General features: G+C 48.6%; 1 protein-coding gene across 2 annotated transcripts in view; it reads left to right on the top strand.

Moving 5' to 3' along the window:
* The first annotated feature begins 11,937 nt into the window (after nucleotides 1–11,937).
* Nucleotides 11,938–20,517, top strand: part of PSMF1 (proteasome inhibitor subunit 1) — a 36,017-nt gene continuing 27,437 nt past the window's right edge. The window contains exons 1-4 of one of the 2 annotated variants that reach the window (XM_037143153.2): nucleotides 11,938–11,979; nucleotides 12,088–12,231; nucleotides 18,454–18,606; nucleotides 20,093–20,175. In XM_037143153.2, coding sequence (XP_036999048.2) covers nucleotides 12,103–12,231; nucleotides 18,454–18,606; nucleotides 20,093–20,175 — 365 coding nt within the window. In that variant the 5' untranslated portion in view covers nucleotides 11,938–11,979; nucleotides 12,088–12,102. Of the gene's footprint in view, nucleotides 12,232–18,453; nucleotides 18,607–20,092; nucleotides 20,176–20,517 lie in introns of both variants that reach the window. The other variant, XM_037143154.2, reaches the window with a different exon arrangement.

Genomic DNA, 20,517 nt, shown 5'->3' with positions numbered 1-20,517 from the left:
GACACATCGCTAATGTCATGTTATCACACCACAGTTCCACTCTCAGCTACTGCAGGTCGCCAGGATGACATCTGGTTTGAATCCTTTTTCATTATGATCTTGGAAAAACAACACTGAAATCTAAGCCACCCCTTTAACATTCTGTCTCTGCCGCCTTTCCATTTCTTCCTTCGGCTCTCAGTCTCTCTCTGTCTCTCTCCAGAAAATTCATACCAGGCCCAGGCAGGAGTAGTGACACTGTCACAAATCTTCTGACTGATGTACTAAGTTACCTGTGGCAAGCAGCTTGAGTCCCTCAGTTTCCTTGCCTACAAGGAGAGATGGTGCTGATGATCCTCCCACCTCATCTCTTCTGAGGACCCCCTGCAAGTACCAGATACAACAGTGGGTTGGAAGAGCCTGGGGAACAGCAAGGTTATTGTCATTGTCACTGGGCTTCTAGTTCACTGATGGCAGGTTAAGCCTCTCTAGAATTCAGAAATCCCCTGATTTCTGATTGTAGCATCCTCTCCAATTCATTTGGGAGGAAGGACTGAGAAGACAATAATAATAATAATAATAATAATAATAATAATAATAATATCTTCTAACCTACAAGGTGCTACATTCAGTGCTTTGCAAAAAGGGCAGCTTCACAGATGAGAGCTGCATTTTATAGCCAAGCTATGACCTTGAGCAGGCACATCATTGTAGCTCAGTCTCCACAGGTGAAAAATGAGGGTGATAATAGTGCCTATGTACAGTATTTTTAGAACTATAAATGCACCAGACCATAAGACACACCTAGGTTTTAGAGGAGGAAATAGAAAAAAATTTTTTTGAAGCAAAAAATGTGGTAAAATATTTAATAACCTGTGACCCCACTCCACCTCCCCCCCCACAGCGAGCCAGGCAAGCTACATTTGGATTATAAGACGTACCCCCATTCCTCCGAAAATACAGTAGTAAGCTGGTTACCAGGATGGAATGAGAGGGTGTGTGCATGAGTTTACAATGTATCCTGATGCACAGACAAGGCAGAGTCTTTGCTCTCTCCAACTGCTCTCTTTGCCTCTCTGGATATTTCACAGGGGACGTCCTTATAGTACAATGTGAGGTGTGTGTGTGTGTGTGTGTGTGTGTGTGTGTGTGTGTGTGTAAGATGCTCCTGGGGATCTTGCTTCCTCTCTCCACCTCTTTCCCCCTGACTTAGCTCTCTTCCCTGACCTTCCTGTGTAGGTAGATGGGGAAAAAAAGGAAAAAGAAAGGAACCCCATGTCCATCAGCAGTCACTCTGCATTCCCCGCTTCCCAGCCTCTGGCAACCACTTATCTACTTTCTGTTTCTAAAGATTCAACTATTCTGGGCGTTTCATATGAATAGAATAATATAATAAACGACCTTTTCAGTATGGCTTCTTTTACATGGCATCCTACTTTCAAGGTTCATCCATGTTGTAGCCTCCATCAGTGTGTCATTCCTTTTGACATCTGAATCACATTCTGTTGTCCAGGTATAACATGTTTTCTTATCCATTTATCAGTTCATGGACATTGGGCTTGTTCCCACTTTTGTTTATTATGAATCACACTGCTACAGACATTCATGTGTGCATTTTTGTGTGACTATGTTTGCAGCTTTTTTAGTATTCACCAAGGATGGGACTTTATGAGTTATATGATAATTCTACATTTAACTTTTTGAAGAATTGCCAAATCATGTTCCCATGGGGCTGTATCATTCTGCATTTCAACCAGCGTCACATGAGAGGTCCAGTTTCTCCCCATTCTTGCCAACGATTGTTATTATCCACCTTTTTAAAAAAATTTTATCCATCCTAGCGCATGTGAGGCACCATCTCACTGGTTTTGACTTGCATTATTCTAATGACTGATGATGTTCAGCATATTTTCATATATGTTTTGGGAACGTGTATATTTTCTTTGGAAAAAATACTTTGTGTATTTTTCAATTCGGATATTTGTTTTATTGTTATTATTATTTAGTTGTAAAAGTCCTGTGTATGTCCTGGATACTGTGATTTGGAAATATTTTCTCCCATTTTGGGAGTCGTCTTTTCACTTTGTTGATAGTGTTCTTTCAATTACAAAGGGGTTTTTTTTGCTTGCTTGTGCTTTGGGTGTTATTATCTATGAAACTTTTGCATAATTAAACTTATTCCTAAGTTTCATTGTGAGAGTTTTAGAGTGCTATGCAAGCTCTTAGATCTAAGTCTTTGATCCACCTTTAGTGGTTTATGAAGACGGAGTGAGAGAGAAGTCCACTTTCATTCTTTTGCATATGCATATTCAACTGTCCCGACACCATTTGCTGAAAAGACAAAGAGTTATCTTCCCCCATTGAGTTATCTTGGCACCTCTGTCAAAAACCAATTGTCCATAAATATATGGAATTCTGGGCTCTCAATTCTATTCCAGTGATTCTCTCCAGTGAAATCTCTCCTCTGTTACCTTAATTGTCAGCTAGTTATTGGAAAGATATTCCCTTAAATGCTTGAAACTTGTAAGTTCCCCAGTCTTTGCTGAGGGGCTCTCTCTGTAGCCTGGGGCACCCTCTCAACATTCAGTTAGGCAGCTGATAACTCTGCCTTAGCCTTCACTTCCTCCTTGTGCAGAGCCTTAAGGTTCATCAGAGGTGAGAACTTAGGACCTTCGCAGATCTTTCCTGTGCATTGGCACGGCCTTAGCCATGTACACAGCCATACACAGGCACATGGCCTTCTAGATTCCCAGAGCTATTGAAAACCCCTGTGGACATCTCATTGTCCAGCTTTTCCTTTTAAGATTTCTGATTAGTCTATTGTTTTCCACAAATGTTGTCCACCACCTCAGGGAACCCCAGAGTTAAACAATCACCTCTAAATTTTTTTAACAAATACTCCCAGGAATAAGGATTTTTTTGCACTGGGTGAGCTCCTAGCTGGGTCGAATTAAGACAGCCTTGCAAGTGTGGTCTTTTAGGAAACCAGCAGACAGGCGAAATGGCCATTCTCTGGGAACGAGACTTTGAAGGAGATTTAAATCTGTTCTGTCTTCTCTGGTGGCTGCTGGGCTGCTGGAAGTCAAGTCTACAGTAGAGTTGGGGGGGGCACCAATCGGAACAGGGCAAGTTAAAATGCCACAAGGTTACTATTCTTACCAAGATTAGCCCTTCTCCTTAAATAAATTCTCCCTTGATTGCTGCAAACTTTTAATTTCAAGGATTCTGAAAAGCTTATCTTCTGACAGTTTTTGCTCATTTTGTCATAGTTTTTATGAAAGAAAGAATTTTTGGAGGTTCTACATCACTGCTTTTACTTTTCTAAACCTTTAGCAGATATTGCCTTCTTTAATTTTCTTCACAACCTTATAAGACAGATATTGTTATTATCATTCCCTCCATTTTATTGATGAGGAATCTGAGGTATAGAGAGGTGAAGTGACTTACCCAGATCACACAGCCGTCAGCTGGTAGAGAGTTTAACTCTAGGTCTCGTGTGTTCCCTGGGCTCTTTTGCACCCCCAGGACTGAGAAAGGAGAACAGGCTTTGGCATTGGGAAGTGCAATTCAAGTCCTAGCTTTGCTGCTGTCTATGTCCACTGCATAACCCTAGCTGCTCCAGTTCTTCTGCCTCAGTTCTCCCATTGGTAAAAGGAAGCAGTTGCTATCTCCTATTTTCTCCCAAGACGTTTAGTCTTCCTGGAGTCTAGAGTACACCTGACACTCTTCCTTGAAGTTGTGCCCCCTGAATGGGGGCCAGGCTGAGCGCTCCTGCTGCAGAGAGCTCCCTTTGCACCCAGAGCTCATCCTTGGTGGGCAGAAGCTGTCACAGACTTCTCTGTCCCAGCCCAGCTGCTGAGGGGCCTTAGGTGACTGCAGAGGAAGCTTTTGGCTTCTGGGAATCCCACTGATGACAGAGTTTCTTATCGGCTGCACCATGGAGCCCAGGCCATTCATTCCCCTTCTAGCTCCCAGTTTGGGCTTTCTAAGCCAAAGGAGGCCACGCTTGGAAGGGGTGGGCCCGGCTTCATTCTCTTCTCTCAGCACTCCTTCTCCCCACCTCGGTCCCCTTCCCACCAAAGCCGGCAGGAACCTGACTCTTCTGTTAGGTCATGAGGTAAAGGGTTTTCCTTTAAAACTCTTTTTCCAGTTCTTTTCTCAATATTTGGCTTTAGGTGAACCCTCTGACCGCCTGTGCCACCTCCCTCCTCCCTCCTGAGCTCCAGACACACGTCGGGCACACACCTCCCTCAGGGCATTTGCACTTGCTGTTCTAACTGTCTGGTCATCCACCTGGATCACTTTCTCATTTCCTTCAGGTCTTTGCTCAAATGCCCTTTGCCAGCGAGACCTTCCCTGGCCTCCCTAGTTAGCAGATGCCTGCCTCACTTCTACTCCCTTCCCCGCTCCCCATTTCACTTCTTTTTGTAGGACAGACCAAGCCAATAAATTGCTTCTTATGCCCAAATCAATTTGGGTTGAGTGTTCCTTCCTTTGCAAACCAAGAATTCCTAAACATTACAGCCCTTGATGAAGACTCGAAGCTGAACCTTTTGAAGACAAGAGCTCCTCCGTTGTCCCCACCAAAGTACCTGGCATAGGGCTGGGTGCATCGGAAGACCTGACTCCAAGCAGGACACACTGCCTTCCTGTGGCAATGGGCACAGGGGTGCTCTACAATGACGGCTGTGTTTGGGGTGACAGCTGGGCCTGAGATAAGACACAGAGAAAAGCCTGATTCAGATGCAGTGGCCTCTGCCCCGCCCTTCCCATCCTCACCAGCCTGGGGGTTGGGAAATGTCTCTCCTTTTTCCTTGTTAAAGTCCAACCAGGGCTGGCCCTTTCTGCCAGCTACGTGAACAAGATGGGCAGCTATGAGGTTTGTGTGCCAGACGCTGGACCTCATCCCTGCCACAGCCCTGGCAGCTGGTCACCCTGACCTGCCACGCCCACGCCACCTGCCCACCAGGCCATTCCCAGAGTCGCTCTGGCTTGGCCGGCTTGGCAGCCATGGAGTGCCCCGCCGAGTGGAAGAAATGGGGTACATCATTGAGAGGTCAGCTGATCTAGCCTTCCTGGAGAGATAGGCAGACCAAGGCCATCGAGGGAAGATCTGCCCAAGGTCACACAGGCATTCAACAAAATCACATGGCTTGTAAGACCAGACTGACCCGGGTCTTGACCCAGTTTGCACTTACTTTCCGAGCAGCTTTGGGCAAGTGCCAGCCCCTGTGTGAGCCTCAGTTTCCTAATCAGAGTTTCTAACCATCTCTGCTGTATCATGTTGTGAGGAGCATGAGATGAGGCAACACACGCTAAAACACAGTCCCTCCGCATGTGGTGGCTCCTCCCTCTAAGGGCAGTCTGAACCCCAAAAAGAGAACTGCTTGCTATGTGCAAGGCCCCCTCCCAGACACTCTGCTAGCTCATTTCTCCCCCACAGCAACCACGAGAGGCGGTACAACCAGTGACCCCCTTTCACAGATGAGGAAACAAACCCAGAAAGGTAGAGAAGTACCGCACTTCCCCAGGATGAGAAGTCTGGAAGCATCAGGCCACCATGGGCTACGGAGAAAATTATAGCGCGTCCTTCTGCTGCTTCTCGTCCCGCTCCTCGTCTTTGAGCTGCATGTCCCTTCGGAGACTGCAGGTAACTGATACAGATAGGCGAACTCTGTCTTGTCTGAGATGATTGACTCCCCTTCCCTGTGGAAAAACTGTCTCCTTTTATATTCAATTCCCTTATTCTGTATACATTTACACTTTTTCAACTTTTCCTTTGAACCAGCTATCAGGTTCTCTCACTGTTTGACAGCTAAAATAAAATCCTTTACACACGGTTGGTTTTAGATTGGTAAGGGAGTCAAGATTTTACCTTTTAATGCAAGTTATCTTTTAACAGAGCCTTAGAAGTCAATGCCTGATTCTAATGCCAATAGTCCTGGAAATCGACCCTTGCCCCTTGCTGACCTCTAGGGCTCAGGACTCAGACTTTCTATGTGTGTTTTCTATATAATCTGTATACAGGTGGGAAATCAGGGCCCAGCGAGGCAAAGCCATTTAGCCAAGGTTATACAGCTAAAGCCAACACGTTCTCTTTCTGGAGGTGTGTGCGTGTGTGTTTGTGTTCCACCTCCTTGACTAGGTCGTGAATCCAGCTGCAGGTGGAGTCCAAAGAGTACATTTGGAAATGTCTGGTGTGTGATGGAGAAGCCAGGTGATGCTGTGGTTGAAGAGCTGGTTCCAGAGGCCTTGGCAGGGCGTTCGATCTCAAGGGAACGGGGCTGTGGTATTACAGTTGGTGGTGTCCTTAATTCCTCCAAATCCTGAGGAACAGCCCAGACCAATGTGGTGGCTCACTTTTTTACCTCCCTAGATATCTCCAGTGAGAAACTTGTCCATGGTCATACCATTTGTAAGTGATGGAGTTAGAACTTGAATCCAGAAAGCCTGACCTTGCATGCTCAGTCTCCAAGACCTGGACTTAAACGCAAGTTTGTTCTTCTTCTTCACTGTGTGACCCTGGCCAAGTTACTTAACCTCTCTGTGCTACTTAATCTCTCATGAAGTAGTGAAGAAAATTGAACTATGTAATCAAAGCCAAGTACCAAACACGTGGTAAATCCTTAATAAATAGCAGCTTTCTAACGTCTCATTATCTCAACTAATGAACCACCACTTAGCAGCCCCTGGCATGTGTCAGGCACTATGGGAGACACTGTGGTGGCATCAGCTCCAGGAATCCTCCCAGCAGCCCCTGGGGAAATACCGTTATAATCCCTATTTGACAACTGAAGTGACTTGCCCAAAGTTGCACAGAGGGTAAGCAATGAGGCCGAGATGTAAACCCAGGTTGCTTGACTCCAAGACCTAGACCTCTTTCCACTCTGTACATTTGCTAATTTATTCATTAACTCAACAACTATTTTTTTGGCACCTACTGTGTATGCCAGGCTCTGCTCTAGGAGCTAGAGGCACAGCAGTGGGTCAGACAGACGAGGATCTCTGTGCTCATGAAGCTCACATCCCGGTTAGGGAAGCATCAGGCAAAGTATCTGGCCTCTCAGGTAAGACCGGTTGCACTTCCCACCTGCCTGATGAAGGCAGGGCAAGTGCCCGATGGGGCTTTGGGCTTGCCCTGTACACGGCTGGTGTTGGTGTCAGGGGAGGATCGGAACAAAGTCTCTGAAAGGATGGATGTAAGATGTCCGGTGAGGGACGTCCGGGATGAGGGAAGGAGAATCCAGCAGAGCTGACCATCTGCGCGCCCTACGACCTGGGTTCCCTGCGGACTCTCTCTCCTTGGGGTCAACAATGCCCAGAGCTAAAAGCAGGTATTTCCATGCATGAAGACTGTGACTGCACTGAAGACAGAGCCTGCTGCGGGGCCCCCAGTCCAGGGCTCCCCAAACCTCCTGGTAGTCTGGAAAAAGGGATAGTGCACCTTACCCAGCGCAGCTGCCCTTGGTGGGCATTTGGGTGGGCCCGAGCGCCCTCTTGTGGCTCCCCTTGTCTGCATGGACCCTCCATATGTCCCTGTAGTTGGAGGGGCTTCCCTCGCTTGGATCGTTTCTCTCTCCCCAGCCTGGGCCCCTTCCCCGATTCCCAGCCTTTCCTGCCTCCAGCCCAGGCCCGAAAAGCTCATTCACAGCTCCCTCGCCTTTCTCTGTGTAGACCACGGGACACAAATCCCGGGCGCCTACAAGCCCTTGAGATGCCCCCACAGGCACGGCTATGTGGCGCTGTAGCGTGTAGGCACCCGGTCTGGGTCGGCGCTGACTGCGTCACTTCGGAGCAATTGCGCGGCCTCGCTGAGCCTTTTTTTTTTTTAATTTTAAAAATGGGGCTCTTAATTTATTTTTTATTTCAAATCTTTAGTGAAACTTACCGCCAAGGTGAAGGAGCAGGGCTTTGTGCCAGCTGGTTGCACATCCATTTCCTAAATTATTTGCTGACGGACTATTATTCGCACTTTCTGTCCTACCTTAATCCCTGATCATGGTGCACGTTTCAAGTCTATTTTAAACGTGGAATCTAACGTAGAGAGTAAATATTTTTAACTTTGAAGAAACCTGGTGAAAGAGGTACACAAAATGGGTTTTTTTAAATTCATTTTTATGTTATGTGTTATACCAGTACCTGCTTTAAAGAGCAAAATGTTTCCATGAAACTTTATAGTAGTTTCTGCCTTGAAGAATTGTGGGAATTAAATGAGATAATATCACTGGCCAGTATGTCTGTTGAAACCTCAAAACAGCCCATCCCCCACTGTTCATCAATAGATGAGTAGATGAGCACCATGTGATATGTATATGACATATGTGATATTTACCTTCCATTGTGTATATGATGATGTGAGTAGCTATAGATACAGGCAACGAAATATGACTAAGGCTTATTCTGACACATGCGGCAACACAGACAAACCTTGAAGACATTATTGCAAATGAAATGAGCCAGTCACAAAGACACATCCAGTGGGATTCTGCTTACATAAGGTACCTAGAGTAGTCAACTCCTTAGAGACAGAAAGTAGAAGGATGGCTGCCAGGGCCTGGGAGGAGGGAGGCGGGGGAGTTACTGTTTAATGGGCACGAGATGCGGTTTTGCAAGACTCGGAGAGTCCTGAGTTGGATGGCGGCGGTGGCTGCCACCACAACAATGGGGATGTGCTTCCTGCTACTGAAGTGCACAGTTAAATGGTTAAGACAGTTACATTGGAAATTATTTGTATTTTATACCAATAAAAAAATCTTTTGACAAACCTAATAAAGTGATATTAAAGTTATAATATATATATTTTTGTGTGTGTGACCCACCCCCACCCATTATAATATATTTTAAAATAATAGAGCTCTCTTCTCCAGGTGACAAATATAGTGGGCACCCCACTGAGAAGGGGAATGAGGAGTCTCGGGTTCCAGTTAGTACTGAACAGTATTAGTCATGGAGAGCTTCCTGGAGGAGGTGAGGTAGTGGACTGATGCTAGGCAAAAGGAACAGAGGGATTCCACTGGTGAATGATTCTATCTCAGTGCCCATCTGGGCCCTGCCCTGTAGCTCACCTCTATATGGTTTCCACAGAGACAGTTTCCAGGGAGCTCGGAATGTTCACATGGCTCTCACTTGACAACCAGAAACTGTGGCTAACCATCTGCCATGTTCTTTTCATCATCCTGGGCCCATGGGCTCTGCACTGCCCAGGCAGCAGGTGCCTAGCCAGGCAGGCACTTCCTGTTTCCCTCCTCCACCACACACAGGCCTCACAGGGACAACAGAGACTCTCATTGAGAGAGGTAAGTCCATAGAAGGTGCTGGATGGATTGAAGGCAGACACAGACAGTCTCCGGCCCTACAGGAGCTTCCCATTTGTTCGCATCCAAGGCGAACCCTGCAGACCCTGGGGTCCAGGGTAGACAGAACATAGTCCTGGCCCTCAGGGGACTCACAGCCCAGTGCAGTACATAGAGCAACCTCATCCTTTCACTAGACACATGCTAGTGCCCACTTCATGATGGCTGCTGGGCCAGGGGCTTTCAAAGACAGGGCTCACCCTCAGTGGGGTGAGTGGAGGGCAGAAGAGATGTCACAGTGCCCCACTCACTCCTCAGCACTCACTGCTAAGCACCATGGGCTGCTTTCTCTACACTCTGCAATTCTCTGCCTGAGGGCTTTCGCGCCCCCAGAAGTAGCTCTCAGCATGTGGCAGACAGGGAGTGAGTGAACAAACATCCCAGTTCCTTTGCTCTCAACTGGGACAACTCATGTCCCACAGTGAGCTCCATAGTGGCAGGAACTATAGCTTGTTCATCTGGGCCGGGATCACAGTGTAGGCACTTAGGGATGGGGCTGCCACTGCGTGCGCACCTTTGTGCAGGGCACAGCCTGCATCACCATCTATGGCAACCCAGCTTACGGAGGCTTAGTGAGTGCTTCAATGAATGAATCAGTGGAATTTTACATAACTGGCGAAGGACATTGCAAGCAGAAGAGACGGAGAGAGCAAAATCAGGGTTGCCTGAAAGTGCAGAGCTTCTTGGTGGAATGAGCTTTATGCCACAGGCAGTATATCTCAGAAGTTCCACAGCCTCAGCTGTAGCATCCCCCACAGTGTGGGTGACATACCCGCATTCCATCTCAGACCTGCTCATCTAGAATCTTTGCAGAGAGGGCATCCCAAGGGAACCTCAGGAACACAAAATTTGGAGAGATACAGGTCTAGCTAACAAAGTGAATGGTACACTGCAAAGGGGTGAGTGGGACTAGCTGGACTGGGTTGAGTCCAGGCCAATAATTCATTCATTTATGCATGCGTGCGTTCATTCAATATTGAGCTGGGAAGGTACTCAGGCATACCTGTACACAAAGACAAACATGATCCCTGCTCGATTTCAGTCTAGTGGGAAGAGAGCCACTAAATAAATAAGCAAACAAATACCTAATGCAGCATCACGTTATGATTGGTGCTTTGCAGGAAAGAAAGGAGGGTCAAGGGTTAAAGAGTGAAGGAGGTTGTTTCAGATGGGTGCCAGGGAAGCCCTCTGCTGAGGCTAGTAGAAAATGAGGGAAGGAGCCACTTAAAGGAAGGAATGAATCATACAGATATTTGGGGAAAGACTACTCCAGGCAGCAACAGCAGTACCTGCAAAGGCCTGGAGAACAGAACACGTGAAGGGAAGAGACTAGATAGGAAGCTACTGCAATAGTCCAAGTATGAGATGCTAGAGGATCAGACCTGGGTGGACGCAGTCAGATTCAGAATATATTTTGAGGGCACGGGTGACTAGCTTTGCTGTTAGATCAAATGTGGGTGTGAGAGAAGATGGGGGTCAAGGTTACTGCAGGCAAGAATGCAGATGATGAAGGAAGAGTTAGAGGAGATGATGTCAGAGGGAGGTAAGGGTCGGGGCTTGCAGACCACATGCAGGTTCCTGCAGACCACGGGAAGGACTTTACTTTCCTTCGAAAGGGATGGGAGCCCTGGAAGGGTTGGCACAAAGGAGGGATGTGATCAGGTGTGTGCTCTAAAACAATCTATAGTTGCAGAATGTAAAACGAACATTAGGGAGGCAGAGATGGAGAACAGCAGTTCAGAGGCTGGTGCAGGCATTTAAATGAGAGATGGTGATGGATTGCAGCAGAGTGCTGACTGGGATGGGGAACTGGATTTCAAGAAACCTGTTGAAGAAATAACAGGTAGTAAAAATCATGAAGGAGACAGGCAAGAAAAGGAGACTATCGAAATTTGGTAGTGGATAAGGAACTTGAGCTTAGCAGCAGGCAGCCGTGTTTTCTTGGGAGAAGTGGCCTCCATTCTCTGAGCTGGTTTTGTCATCTGTAAAATGAAGGTGACAATGAAACGTATCTCATAGCGTTGTTGTTAGGGTGACATCAAGATTTTGGCACAGGATCTAGCACACAATAAATATTTAATAAATGCTATCCTAGGAGCCAGACAGATGACACTGTCATCAGATTTAACACTCTGTGCCTCTATTTACCCACAGAGGTAAAATGGGGCTATCATTAAGGTTGGTGTCATGAGGATTAAATAAATGAATACAAGTAGAAAAGCATTTCGAATAATGTGTACGCAGCAAGAACTGAATAAGAACCAATTATTATAAATATATTTAGCCATATTTCATTACATCCTCCCCCACTAGCATACGCCCACCCCATTCTGGGGCTGGGAAGTCTATGGTTTAGAACAAGGTGGCCTCTCCTCGAGGACGCAACACCCTCCCTGCTTGTAGCGCTCCTGCGAGCCTCCGTGGAAGATCCGACCCCAGCTTCGAAGGGCTGGGCCCCCCTGAGCCCCGCCCTTCCCTCCGGCCTCGGCCCCGCTCCGCCGCGCCCCTCCCTGACCACGCTCTGCCTGCAGGAACCTTGAAGTGCGCGCTCTGGTTTCCAGCCGGGCGCGTTCGCGCAGCTGCGCCGCTCTTCAGAGCTACTTCCGGTAGCATTACCCCCTTAACCCCGGGCGTCTCCATTTTGGCGGTGGGTGGAGAGGCGGCTAGGACGGCCGCATTATCGGTGCGGGGTCTTCAGTACTCCAAGGGCCTAGTCGGTTCAACGCACTTTCTCCTTTCCTTCCTCTGCCCGCAGAAGCCGGAGGCGCGCATGGCGGGCTTGGAGGTACTGTTCGCGTCGGTGGCGCCCGCGATCACCTGTGCGCAGGACGCGCTCATCTGCTTCCTGCACTGGGAGGTGGTGACGCACGGCTACTACGGCTTGGGGGTCGGCGATCAGGTACGCCTCGGAGTCAACTCGGAGCTAGGGTGAAGGGGCGAAGGTGTCTTTTGCCCAAACCCATAGGACCGCAGCCCTGGTCAAGAGTACCTAACCTTCCCTTCTCCCAACTCTAGGACCTGGGTTTCATGACACCATAGTCTGCGAGTTGGGGAGATAACTCTGCAGTCTCAGCTGAGCCCAAAGTTCCTCACAACACAGCTGGCACATACTTGAAAACCCACGGTCAGAAACTTGCTTTCAGCACAACCTGGCAGTCTCCGAGGTCAGGGTTGTGTGGACCTGGCACTGAGGCGAGTGTAGCTCGCCGTGCGCACTCCTCATCTATCTGAAGTGCCCAGCAAGCTCCTTCCCACCCAGTACTGCCCGCACACTGTCCTGGAGCCTCCACCAGATAACTGGACCCAAGCACGAGTATATAGGGGTGAGCTTTGACCTGCTCAGCCCCAGTCAGGGGCCCTTTCTTCACTCCCCAGCATGGCCGAGGGAATTCAGACACCCCTCATCCTCTGCAGCCTCTCTCCGCTGTCATCCCCAACTCGGGCTCTGGAAAGCAAGCACCTCCCACACATGCACACATACATCCTGGGTGTAAGGGCCAGGTAAGCTTTCCTCCCCACAGCTGCCCCTACAGAAGCAGCCCTCCTGCTCTCCCGTCCTCAGGCTCTGCCTCTGGGGGCTTTGTTGTCCTCCCCGCAGAGTCACAAAACTTATGGACCTGGCCTGCCTCACTGATTCTTTGCAGTAGCATTGCCCTGTCTTCCTGGCTGCTCCCCTGTGACTCATCCTACACATCCTCCTCCTGTGAGAACTGGGCCCGGGACCTTACTGCCCTTTTCCTTGCCTTCTACTCTGCCAGAAATAGCTTCCCTGCCACGCTTCCCACAGACACACACTCAGAACTCCAAGCCTGCCCTCCCTGTACTCTCCCTCTCAGAACCTAGACTGGCTCTGGGGAACAGGGCACCTTGCCCCTTGACACTAGTACTGAGATTTTCAGCCTTACTCTCATTTCTAACTGCTTCAGTTCTCCAGTTTCAGTTTCTCAGATGTACATCCAGAGTCTTAAACGTTTTCTCTTCTGCACAGAGCTTTAGGGGTCCTTCCTCAAAGATGGTTTATGCATCCTGAGCACTTAGAGGCAGGTCCTTCCCACATTCCTGGCCATCCCATTCCTCTGTCTCTTAGAACTAGGGACCCAGACCACCACACCCCTCTCACATTTTACCCCCACCAGCAGGAATCAGAAGCACAAGAACTGTCATGGGCGTCTGAGTCTTTTCCCCTCCAGACCTCAAGTTTCTCCCTGGGACCCCCGATACACACTGAGCATCCTCTGTTGCCACCTCTAGGCTCACACATACTTTGTGTGGACTCTAGGACTCTTGGAGAGAGGCTGGAAAAGCAGGGCCAGTCTGACACACACACACACACACACACACACACACACACACACACGAAGCAGGAACTGTTTCTCCCTCCCAAATGCATCTTTCTGGCCTGTCTGTTCACTATGCACTTCATCCCACTTACTTTGCCTTTCATCATTTCAGACCTTGGGACAAGGTACAGACAGAGTCCCCACTCTCAAGTGTCAGGCTCCCCTTTCCGTGGCTGGTCTCCCCAACAGAACCCGACGTCTCCTCGCCTGCCCCACTCCTGCATCTAATCTGTAACAGCTCGTTCAGTTGCCCCAATCATTTTATTTCAGTCTTGCCTGGGACGTTCTCTCAGGAATCCGACACGTATAGGTTGGTGCAGGATAACAGTGGGATGGGGGAGGGGAGTTAAGACTTGGTCCAAAACCTGGAGTTCCCCCATCAGCCTTCGCTCCCCTGACCCCTTGCCCTGTCTTTCAGATCTAACATGATTGCCGTTCTCTCGCCCTCCTCGTGTACGTTGCTCTCCTTATTGACTTCCAGCAGCTACTTCTTCTCAGACACAGTGTCAGAGCCTCCCTCCCCACAGCAGGTTTCTGTTCTCTTCTCCCCATTCCAAAGATACACATCACCTCTGCAGATCTGCCTCCACCACGCCTCCTCTCTCACGTCCTGTCAGCACTCCGAGTCGCTGACAGCTGAGGGACATTAGTTCATATAGGTCACTGCCTCGTGCCAGCCAGCATCATCCCCCTGCCATACACTCTAGACCCAAAAATGGCCAGGTGAAATGTGCAGAAAGAATATGACCTCACTTTGATACTGATTTTAAAAGTAAATAAAAGGTCCTTAATTCCCAAAGGTCCATCTAATTCCACTCTGTTCCTGGTGCCGTGTGCTGAGTTCATGCAGAGAACGGTGCTGTCTCCACTCATGACAGGGGAGACAGGGAATGAGGGTTTTGAAAGGCTTTGCCCACTGTTTGGATGGCTGCCCCCCGGGCTGGATCACGCATGCCCTTTGAGGGGATGGGTGTTTGTATTGCATGCTAGAGAGTATTTTTGTTGCTCTTCTCCCTTTTATTTTAAGTGTCATTGGAACTCAGGTTGCAGTTGTCCTCCTCTCACTTCTGCTGAGTCTGCTTTCATTCAAAGTGGAAGCCCTTTGGAGAAGCATCTTTCCTGTTAATTTATTCAGGAGAGGGTTTAATTTTCTGGCCTGGGACCAGAAGACTCAGCAAGACCAGTGGGATCTGCCAGACTCAGAGGGTGTGTATATTGCCTCTCCAGCCACCTCCTGCTCCCCACCCTTCTGGGGCGATAACAGGCAGAGGAACCCCCCCCAGAAGTGTGCGTGTACTTGATTATATATTGGCAGTTAAGTAAAAAGCTACACCGCCTCCTTTTCTCTGTGGTTTTGTCTCCTTTGGTACTGGGGAACTGTGTGCGTAGTACTTGGTTAGGAAAGCAGCACGTTCATGGCTTCAATAAAAAACCAACGTTTGAGTTTGGATTTCTTTTCTTAAAGTCCACACCTCGCCTCATAAGAGCTTTAGGGCTGTGTCAAGTGGTTTACGTGGCAGGGGGCTAGCGATGACCAGAGACTTAAGTTAGAGAATTTTGTTTTCTGTTGTGGGAAACTTAGGATTAGTAGGAAAGAGAGATAATGTCCTGAATGGTGTGCTCGAGTTTTTTTGGGTGCATTTGAGCCCAGAGGCACTGGGATGAACTCGAGTGCTTCCAGCCCCAGGAGTTTGCCCAAGGGGACAGCCGTAGCTACTTTCTTGGAGCCAGTCTGGAGGACCTGGCTGAGGAAAAGTCTTCTCTGTAGGGGGGCAGCCAGGAGTTCTGAGTGCCAATCCAGCTCTGCACCTGCCTTATGGTGACTTTGGGCAATTCTCAGTCCCTCCCAGCCTCCTCCTTTACAGTTTTCACCCGAGGGAGTTACACGCCACTGCTGCACTTTGGCCCCCTTCCAATCGCAGCTTCCTGGGAGGCCTGATACTCGATGTCAGGGCCTAGAGGACAGTTTAGTGCCACGTTTGGCCTGATATCACCAGGCCCAGTCATCTCTGTCCCCCCACCCACATTTCCCCCACATCAGGCCAGCCCTTGGGCTGGGGAACATCGGGTCCGCTCCTGGGAGAGGCATTGTCCTCACCTGGCCCCACAATTTTGCTTTGTTCCAGAAGCCAGGGGTTGTGGGATAATGAGCAGACCAAATTCTGTGTATGCTGATGGGAAGCTGAAGATGGAGAATATAAATGCAAAGGCCCTTAACAGAACAAAGACAGGCATATTATCAGATTCTTGGCTTCCATAATTTAGATCCACGACACTAAATCCACAACACGAATGTTTAAATCCATGACACTAAATGTGTTAACAGGAGATTTACCCACCTGGGGTGAAAGGCGTTTCCCCTTCTCAGGTAGCTAGTGGTTTGATCAGTTTCACTTTTTGTCGTTGTCACTCTGATTTTCCTGCTCAGGCCTGTGAGCTTCCTTGTCACCCAGCCAGGTTTCAGACCGTGCCCATTGCAACATCTTGGATTTTATTCCCCTTTCCCCATTGGATGCCTGAGTACCAGGGCTGACCAAAAAGGACAGCCCCTCGATTCTCCACTCTTGGTCTCCAGCTGTCCGTGGGGCGTTGAAGGCCTGCACTGCTGGACCTTTGTCTTTTGTCCTTGTTCTTCGTCTTTGGTCCCACTCTCTCCCACTGTATTCTCATGAACGCAGATCTTCGCAGTCCACCTTCTCCATGTTTAGCTGTATAAATATGCATCCATGAAAAAAATAAGTTTTTGTGCGTTTTTAAAAAGTTTTACATGTCACCCGGCTATAAATTTTATTTTTTAACTTTTGTCATATATATTTTTAAGCTTTTTATCTTAATGCCACAATTACATCTAGTTTGTTCCTTCTCACTGCTATATCATGTTCTTTGTGAACGTATTTTTCATTTCACCTCCACCTTGGTGATGAAGATTCTTGGTCTTGTCCCCTGTGCCTCTGTGCACAGGGTTTCTTCCAGGAGGGGAGGTTCGGGCTCGTGGCATGTCTGCTCCCCTCATGGCACTAAGTACTGCCAGACTGCCCTCCACCGTCGCTGGGAGAGTTTAAGCGGCCACCAGCAAGCAGTGTCTGGAGGTTCTCATTCTTCCCACACCTCCGCAAAAAGCCGGCAGAACAGGAGTCTGACCTGAGATCTTGTTATTTCAGCCTGTGCTTCTCTGCATGCTGGTCAAGTTGACAGTCCTTTGTACACTATTAGCGGTTCTTTTGCTTGTTCGTATCTTTTGCCGGTTTTTCAAGTAGGTTCACAACTACTTTCCAAGCATCCTGTTTATGTGCTAATTATTAATTCTCTTCACTTGTAGCCATGGCGATCTTTCATCCCAGTATTAACTGTGTGTGTCTAATGCTGAAGAGAATCCGTAAATCATGAACCATCTCAAGACAGCACCGTTTTTCTTTGTCAGTCATCTTTAAGAAATCTTTCTCCACCTGGAAGTCACTGTTAGCTCTTTCTGTAAGAATAGTCTGAGGACTGTGTTTCAAACTTCAGTGTATAAAAGGAAAGTCATAGCATTACTAAACAAAGAAAAGGAAGGAAGCCATCACAACTCAGCAATGCATTTTTATGCCCAGCAGGTGGGCAGAAATGGATAAAGGGTGCAACAGCAGTGTTGCCACCTCTGTGGAACAACACGAACTCTTACACATTGCCTGTGGGAGTGTAATTCAGTGCCTCTCTGGAAAACAGTTTCGCTTTACCTTATAAATGACAAGTTCTTCCCCCAGACACACTGTATAGGAATGTATCCACATGCGTACTAGGAGACGTGCACAAGTGCACAAGAATGCCCACAGCGGCCTTTATAATGGCTAAGCAGATAGACTGTGCACACTCCAAACATCTACCAGCAAGTGGAGGGAGAACGGCAGCCTCTCCGTCTCCATACGGTGGGATCCATGCGGCTCAGTGGGATCCATGCGGCTGTGAGCCGTACGCCAGGGGGAGGCTGTTGAGTGGATCCACTGTAGTTAAATGCAGTGACGGGGATGAATCTCAAAACACTTTCAAATGTGGCAAGTGGTAAGAGTAATGCAATTTACATAAAATTCAAAACATTTGAAACAATTTCTTTTTAGAAAAGGAAAGAAACTTTTAGAAATACAGTATTAATTACCCAGGGGCGAGCTTCTTTGGGGCTGTGATCAAGGAGGCAGCAGTGTTGATACTCTGTTTCTTTAGCTGGCAGTGGGGCTCTGATCAAGGAGGCAGCAGTGTTGATACTCTGTTTCTTTAGCTGGCGGTGGGTACATAGGTGTCCATTCCATAATTCTCTTTATGTTGTACACATGCTACATCTCGTGTGTGTGAAACTGTTCGTAGTTTTTGTTAAACCACCACAATAGTGTGGACGGGGTGGGGCATCAGAATCCGTATTTTTAGTGAGCACTTTGGTGATCCTGTTGTAGCCCCAAGTTCCAAACTTTGAAAAACACTACCTTAGAAGTTCGAAGTAACCCTGGAGATGACCTGCCTTATTCTTGGTGGGGGTGGTGAGGAGATTAATATCGAAGCAAGGCCACCGATTCTTGACAGGTCCCGGGGCTGTGTGATGTAGGCGGTCAGAGATGAGAGGGGAGCAGGAGCGGGAGTCCAGAGCCCCGGGTCCCAGACCTCTAACTTTCTGTAGGGCCTCGGACATTTTATTTCTCCTGACCCCTATGACCTCATCTGTGAAGCGGGTGGTGGCCTTAGATTGTCTGTAAGGTCCTTTATAGCTGTGATCTGAAGTCATGACCTTCTTCTCAACCCTGGTGTCTTCTCAGCCGGGTCCCAGTGACAAGAAATCAGAACTGCTCCCCGCCGAGTGGAACAGCAACAAAGACCTGTACACCCTCCGGTACGAGTCCAAGGACGGGGCCCGGAGGCTCCTCGTGAAGGCCATCACCGTGGAGAGCAGCATGATCGTCAACGTGCTGGTGAGTCCCCGAGGCCTGGAGGGGCTGCCCGTGGGCGTGGATGTTGGGGTCGTGTGTTTGAAACCCGTTTACTGTGCGGGCGCAGAGCCCTAAGTGTTTGTGGGGCCTTTACCCAGCGATCCTACTTCTGGAACTTTCCCTAAATATAGAAAGGCTTGTGCTCACCTGGTCTTGTGAGGGGGGAACTTTCCGTCACAGGGGGATGGTTAAGTAAATGAAGATAAATCCATTTGGTGAGGACGCGGGAGGAAGAAACTCACTGTAGCCACAGGGGGCTGCTTTTAGTTCTTTTTTTTTTTTCTCTCACCCAAGGACATGCTTAATGATTTTATAGAGGGGAAGGGAGGGGGAGAGAGAGAGAAAGAGAAACATCAATCCTGTTGCCTCTCACATGTTGCCTCCAGTACATACCCCGACCAGGGACCGAACCTGCAACCTTCAGGTTTATCAGATGACGTTCCAACCGAGTGAGCCACATCAGCCCCGGCTACTTTTAGTTCTTTAGTTCTTTAGCTCTCTGCTGCCTTAGCTTGGAGCCTTCACACTTCTTGTTTCCTGTGCTGGAAAGGAGGGTGCCACACACACGCATACCCTTCGTCCTTTCTTTAGCCAGGACTGCTCCCTCATTTGTCACTTCCTCAAAAGGCTCAGTCCTGACTACCTCCTCTCACTTATCAGAAAAGTCTGAATTGTCCCTCTCTCCTTCATCACTTCATTTTCCTGCCTGGTGCCACAGTGTATAATTATGTACTCGTTTACGCTTTGGGTTGATGTCTGTGCTCTGTCACTGGACGGTTAGTGCCACGAGGGCAGTGGTGTTCTTTTCGTTGGTCTGTGATCTGGTTGCCCATGTGTGTTCGTACAAAAGCGTTAATACGGCCTGTGTCGTACTATGCCCGGCTCCTCTCCCTCAGTACGTTTTGGGAGTCTTTGCACGGGAATGCACACAGGTGCACCTCATTGGCTTACCGCGCCGTGTTCCACAGCACCGTGACTTGTTTATTCCTCTCCCTTCGGATGCACCCTTAGATCTCGTATCAGACAAGGACTTAGTTACAGACAACAGACTCCTGTCAGGTTGGTTTAAACATATCAGCTTTACTAAAGAATTGTGGTAGCTCGTTGAATTGTTGGAAGGGCTGGAAAATGGGTTCACATCTGGGCTCCAGGATGGCGCCCCAAACCATGCCAAGGAAACTGGTGCTGGTGCCACCACACTGGGTACCAGGAGCAGCGCCTTCTTCCCTGTGTCACCCACCTCTGAGTTGAACTTGTGCATCCATGCCTGTAACTGAGCCCAGGAAGCAGGTTTTCCGGGCTCTGTCTCAGAAGAACAACGATATTCCTGAGTCAGAGAAGGCCCCAGGCGTGGGAAGGGTATTTCCTGTATCACACACAGGCCTTGTATTTGTTTCCTGGTGCACATGTGTGTTTCTTTGGCCCAGAGGTATTCCCAGTCTCTCACTTTTTATTTTTATTTTTCTAGGAATACGGCTCAGAGCAAGTGTCAGACTTGACGCTCAACTTGGATGATTATATCGATTCAGAACACCTGACCGACTTCCACAGGTACTTCTAAATGACAGTTTTCCTGGGGGGGCACAAGGAGACCCAGCAGCCAGATGTAAGGAACAGGATGGAGGTAGCTAGAGAATTAAGGAAGGTCGGCAGAGGGGTCTGTCACTCCTGGGCAGTCACTTCTCAGTTCTCTTCCTGGTTTCAGTTTACTTGGAGAGGGGACTCACAGGGGCAGTGCCAGGTGGGATCAAATCATGCAGTACGGGGTCCGCATGTGCCGTCCTGGCTGTGGAGCAGGGACAGGGCTGGGTCAGTGGAGCCCATCAAGGTAGGCGCCTGGAAGAGCAGTGTCCCTAATCAGGTCTCCCCTTCACCCCCAGCTTTTTTTGGATA

This window comes from Artibeus jamaicensis, unplaced genomic scaffold, assembly GCF_021234435.1.
Source record: "Artibeus jamaicensis isolate MK-2021 breed Jamaican fruit bat unplaced genomic scaffold, CSHL_Jam_final contig_685, whole genome shotgun sequence".
Taxonomy (NCBI): Eukaryota; Metazoa; Chordata; class Mammalia; order Chiroptera; family Phyllostomidae; genus Artibeus; species Artibeus jamaicensis.
The sequence above is the reverse complement of the archived record's forward strand: the minus strand, read 5'-3'. Positions and strand labels throughout refer to the sequence as shown.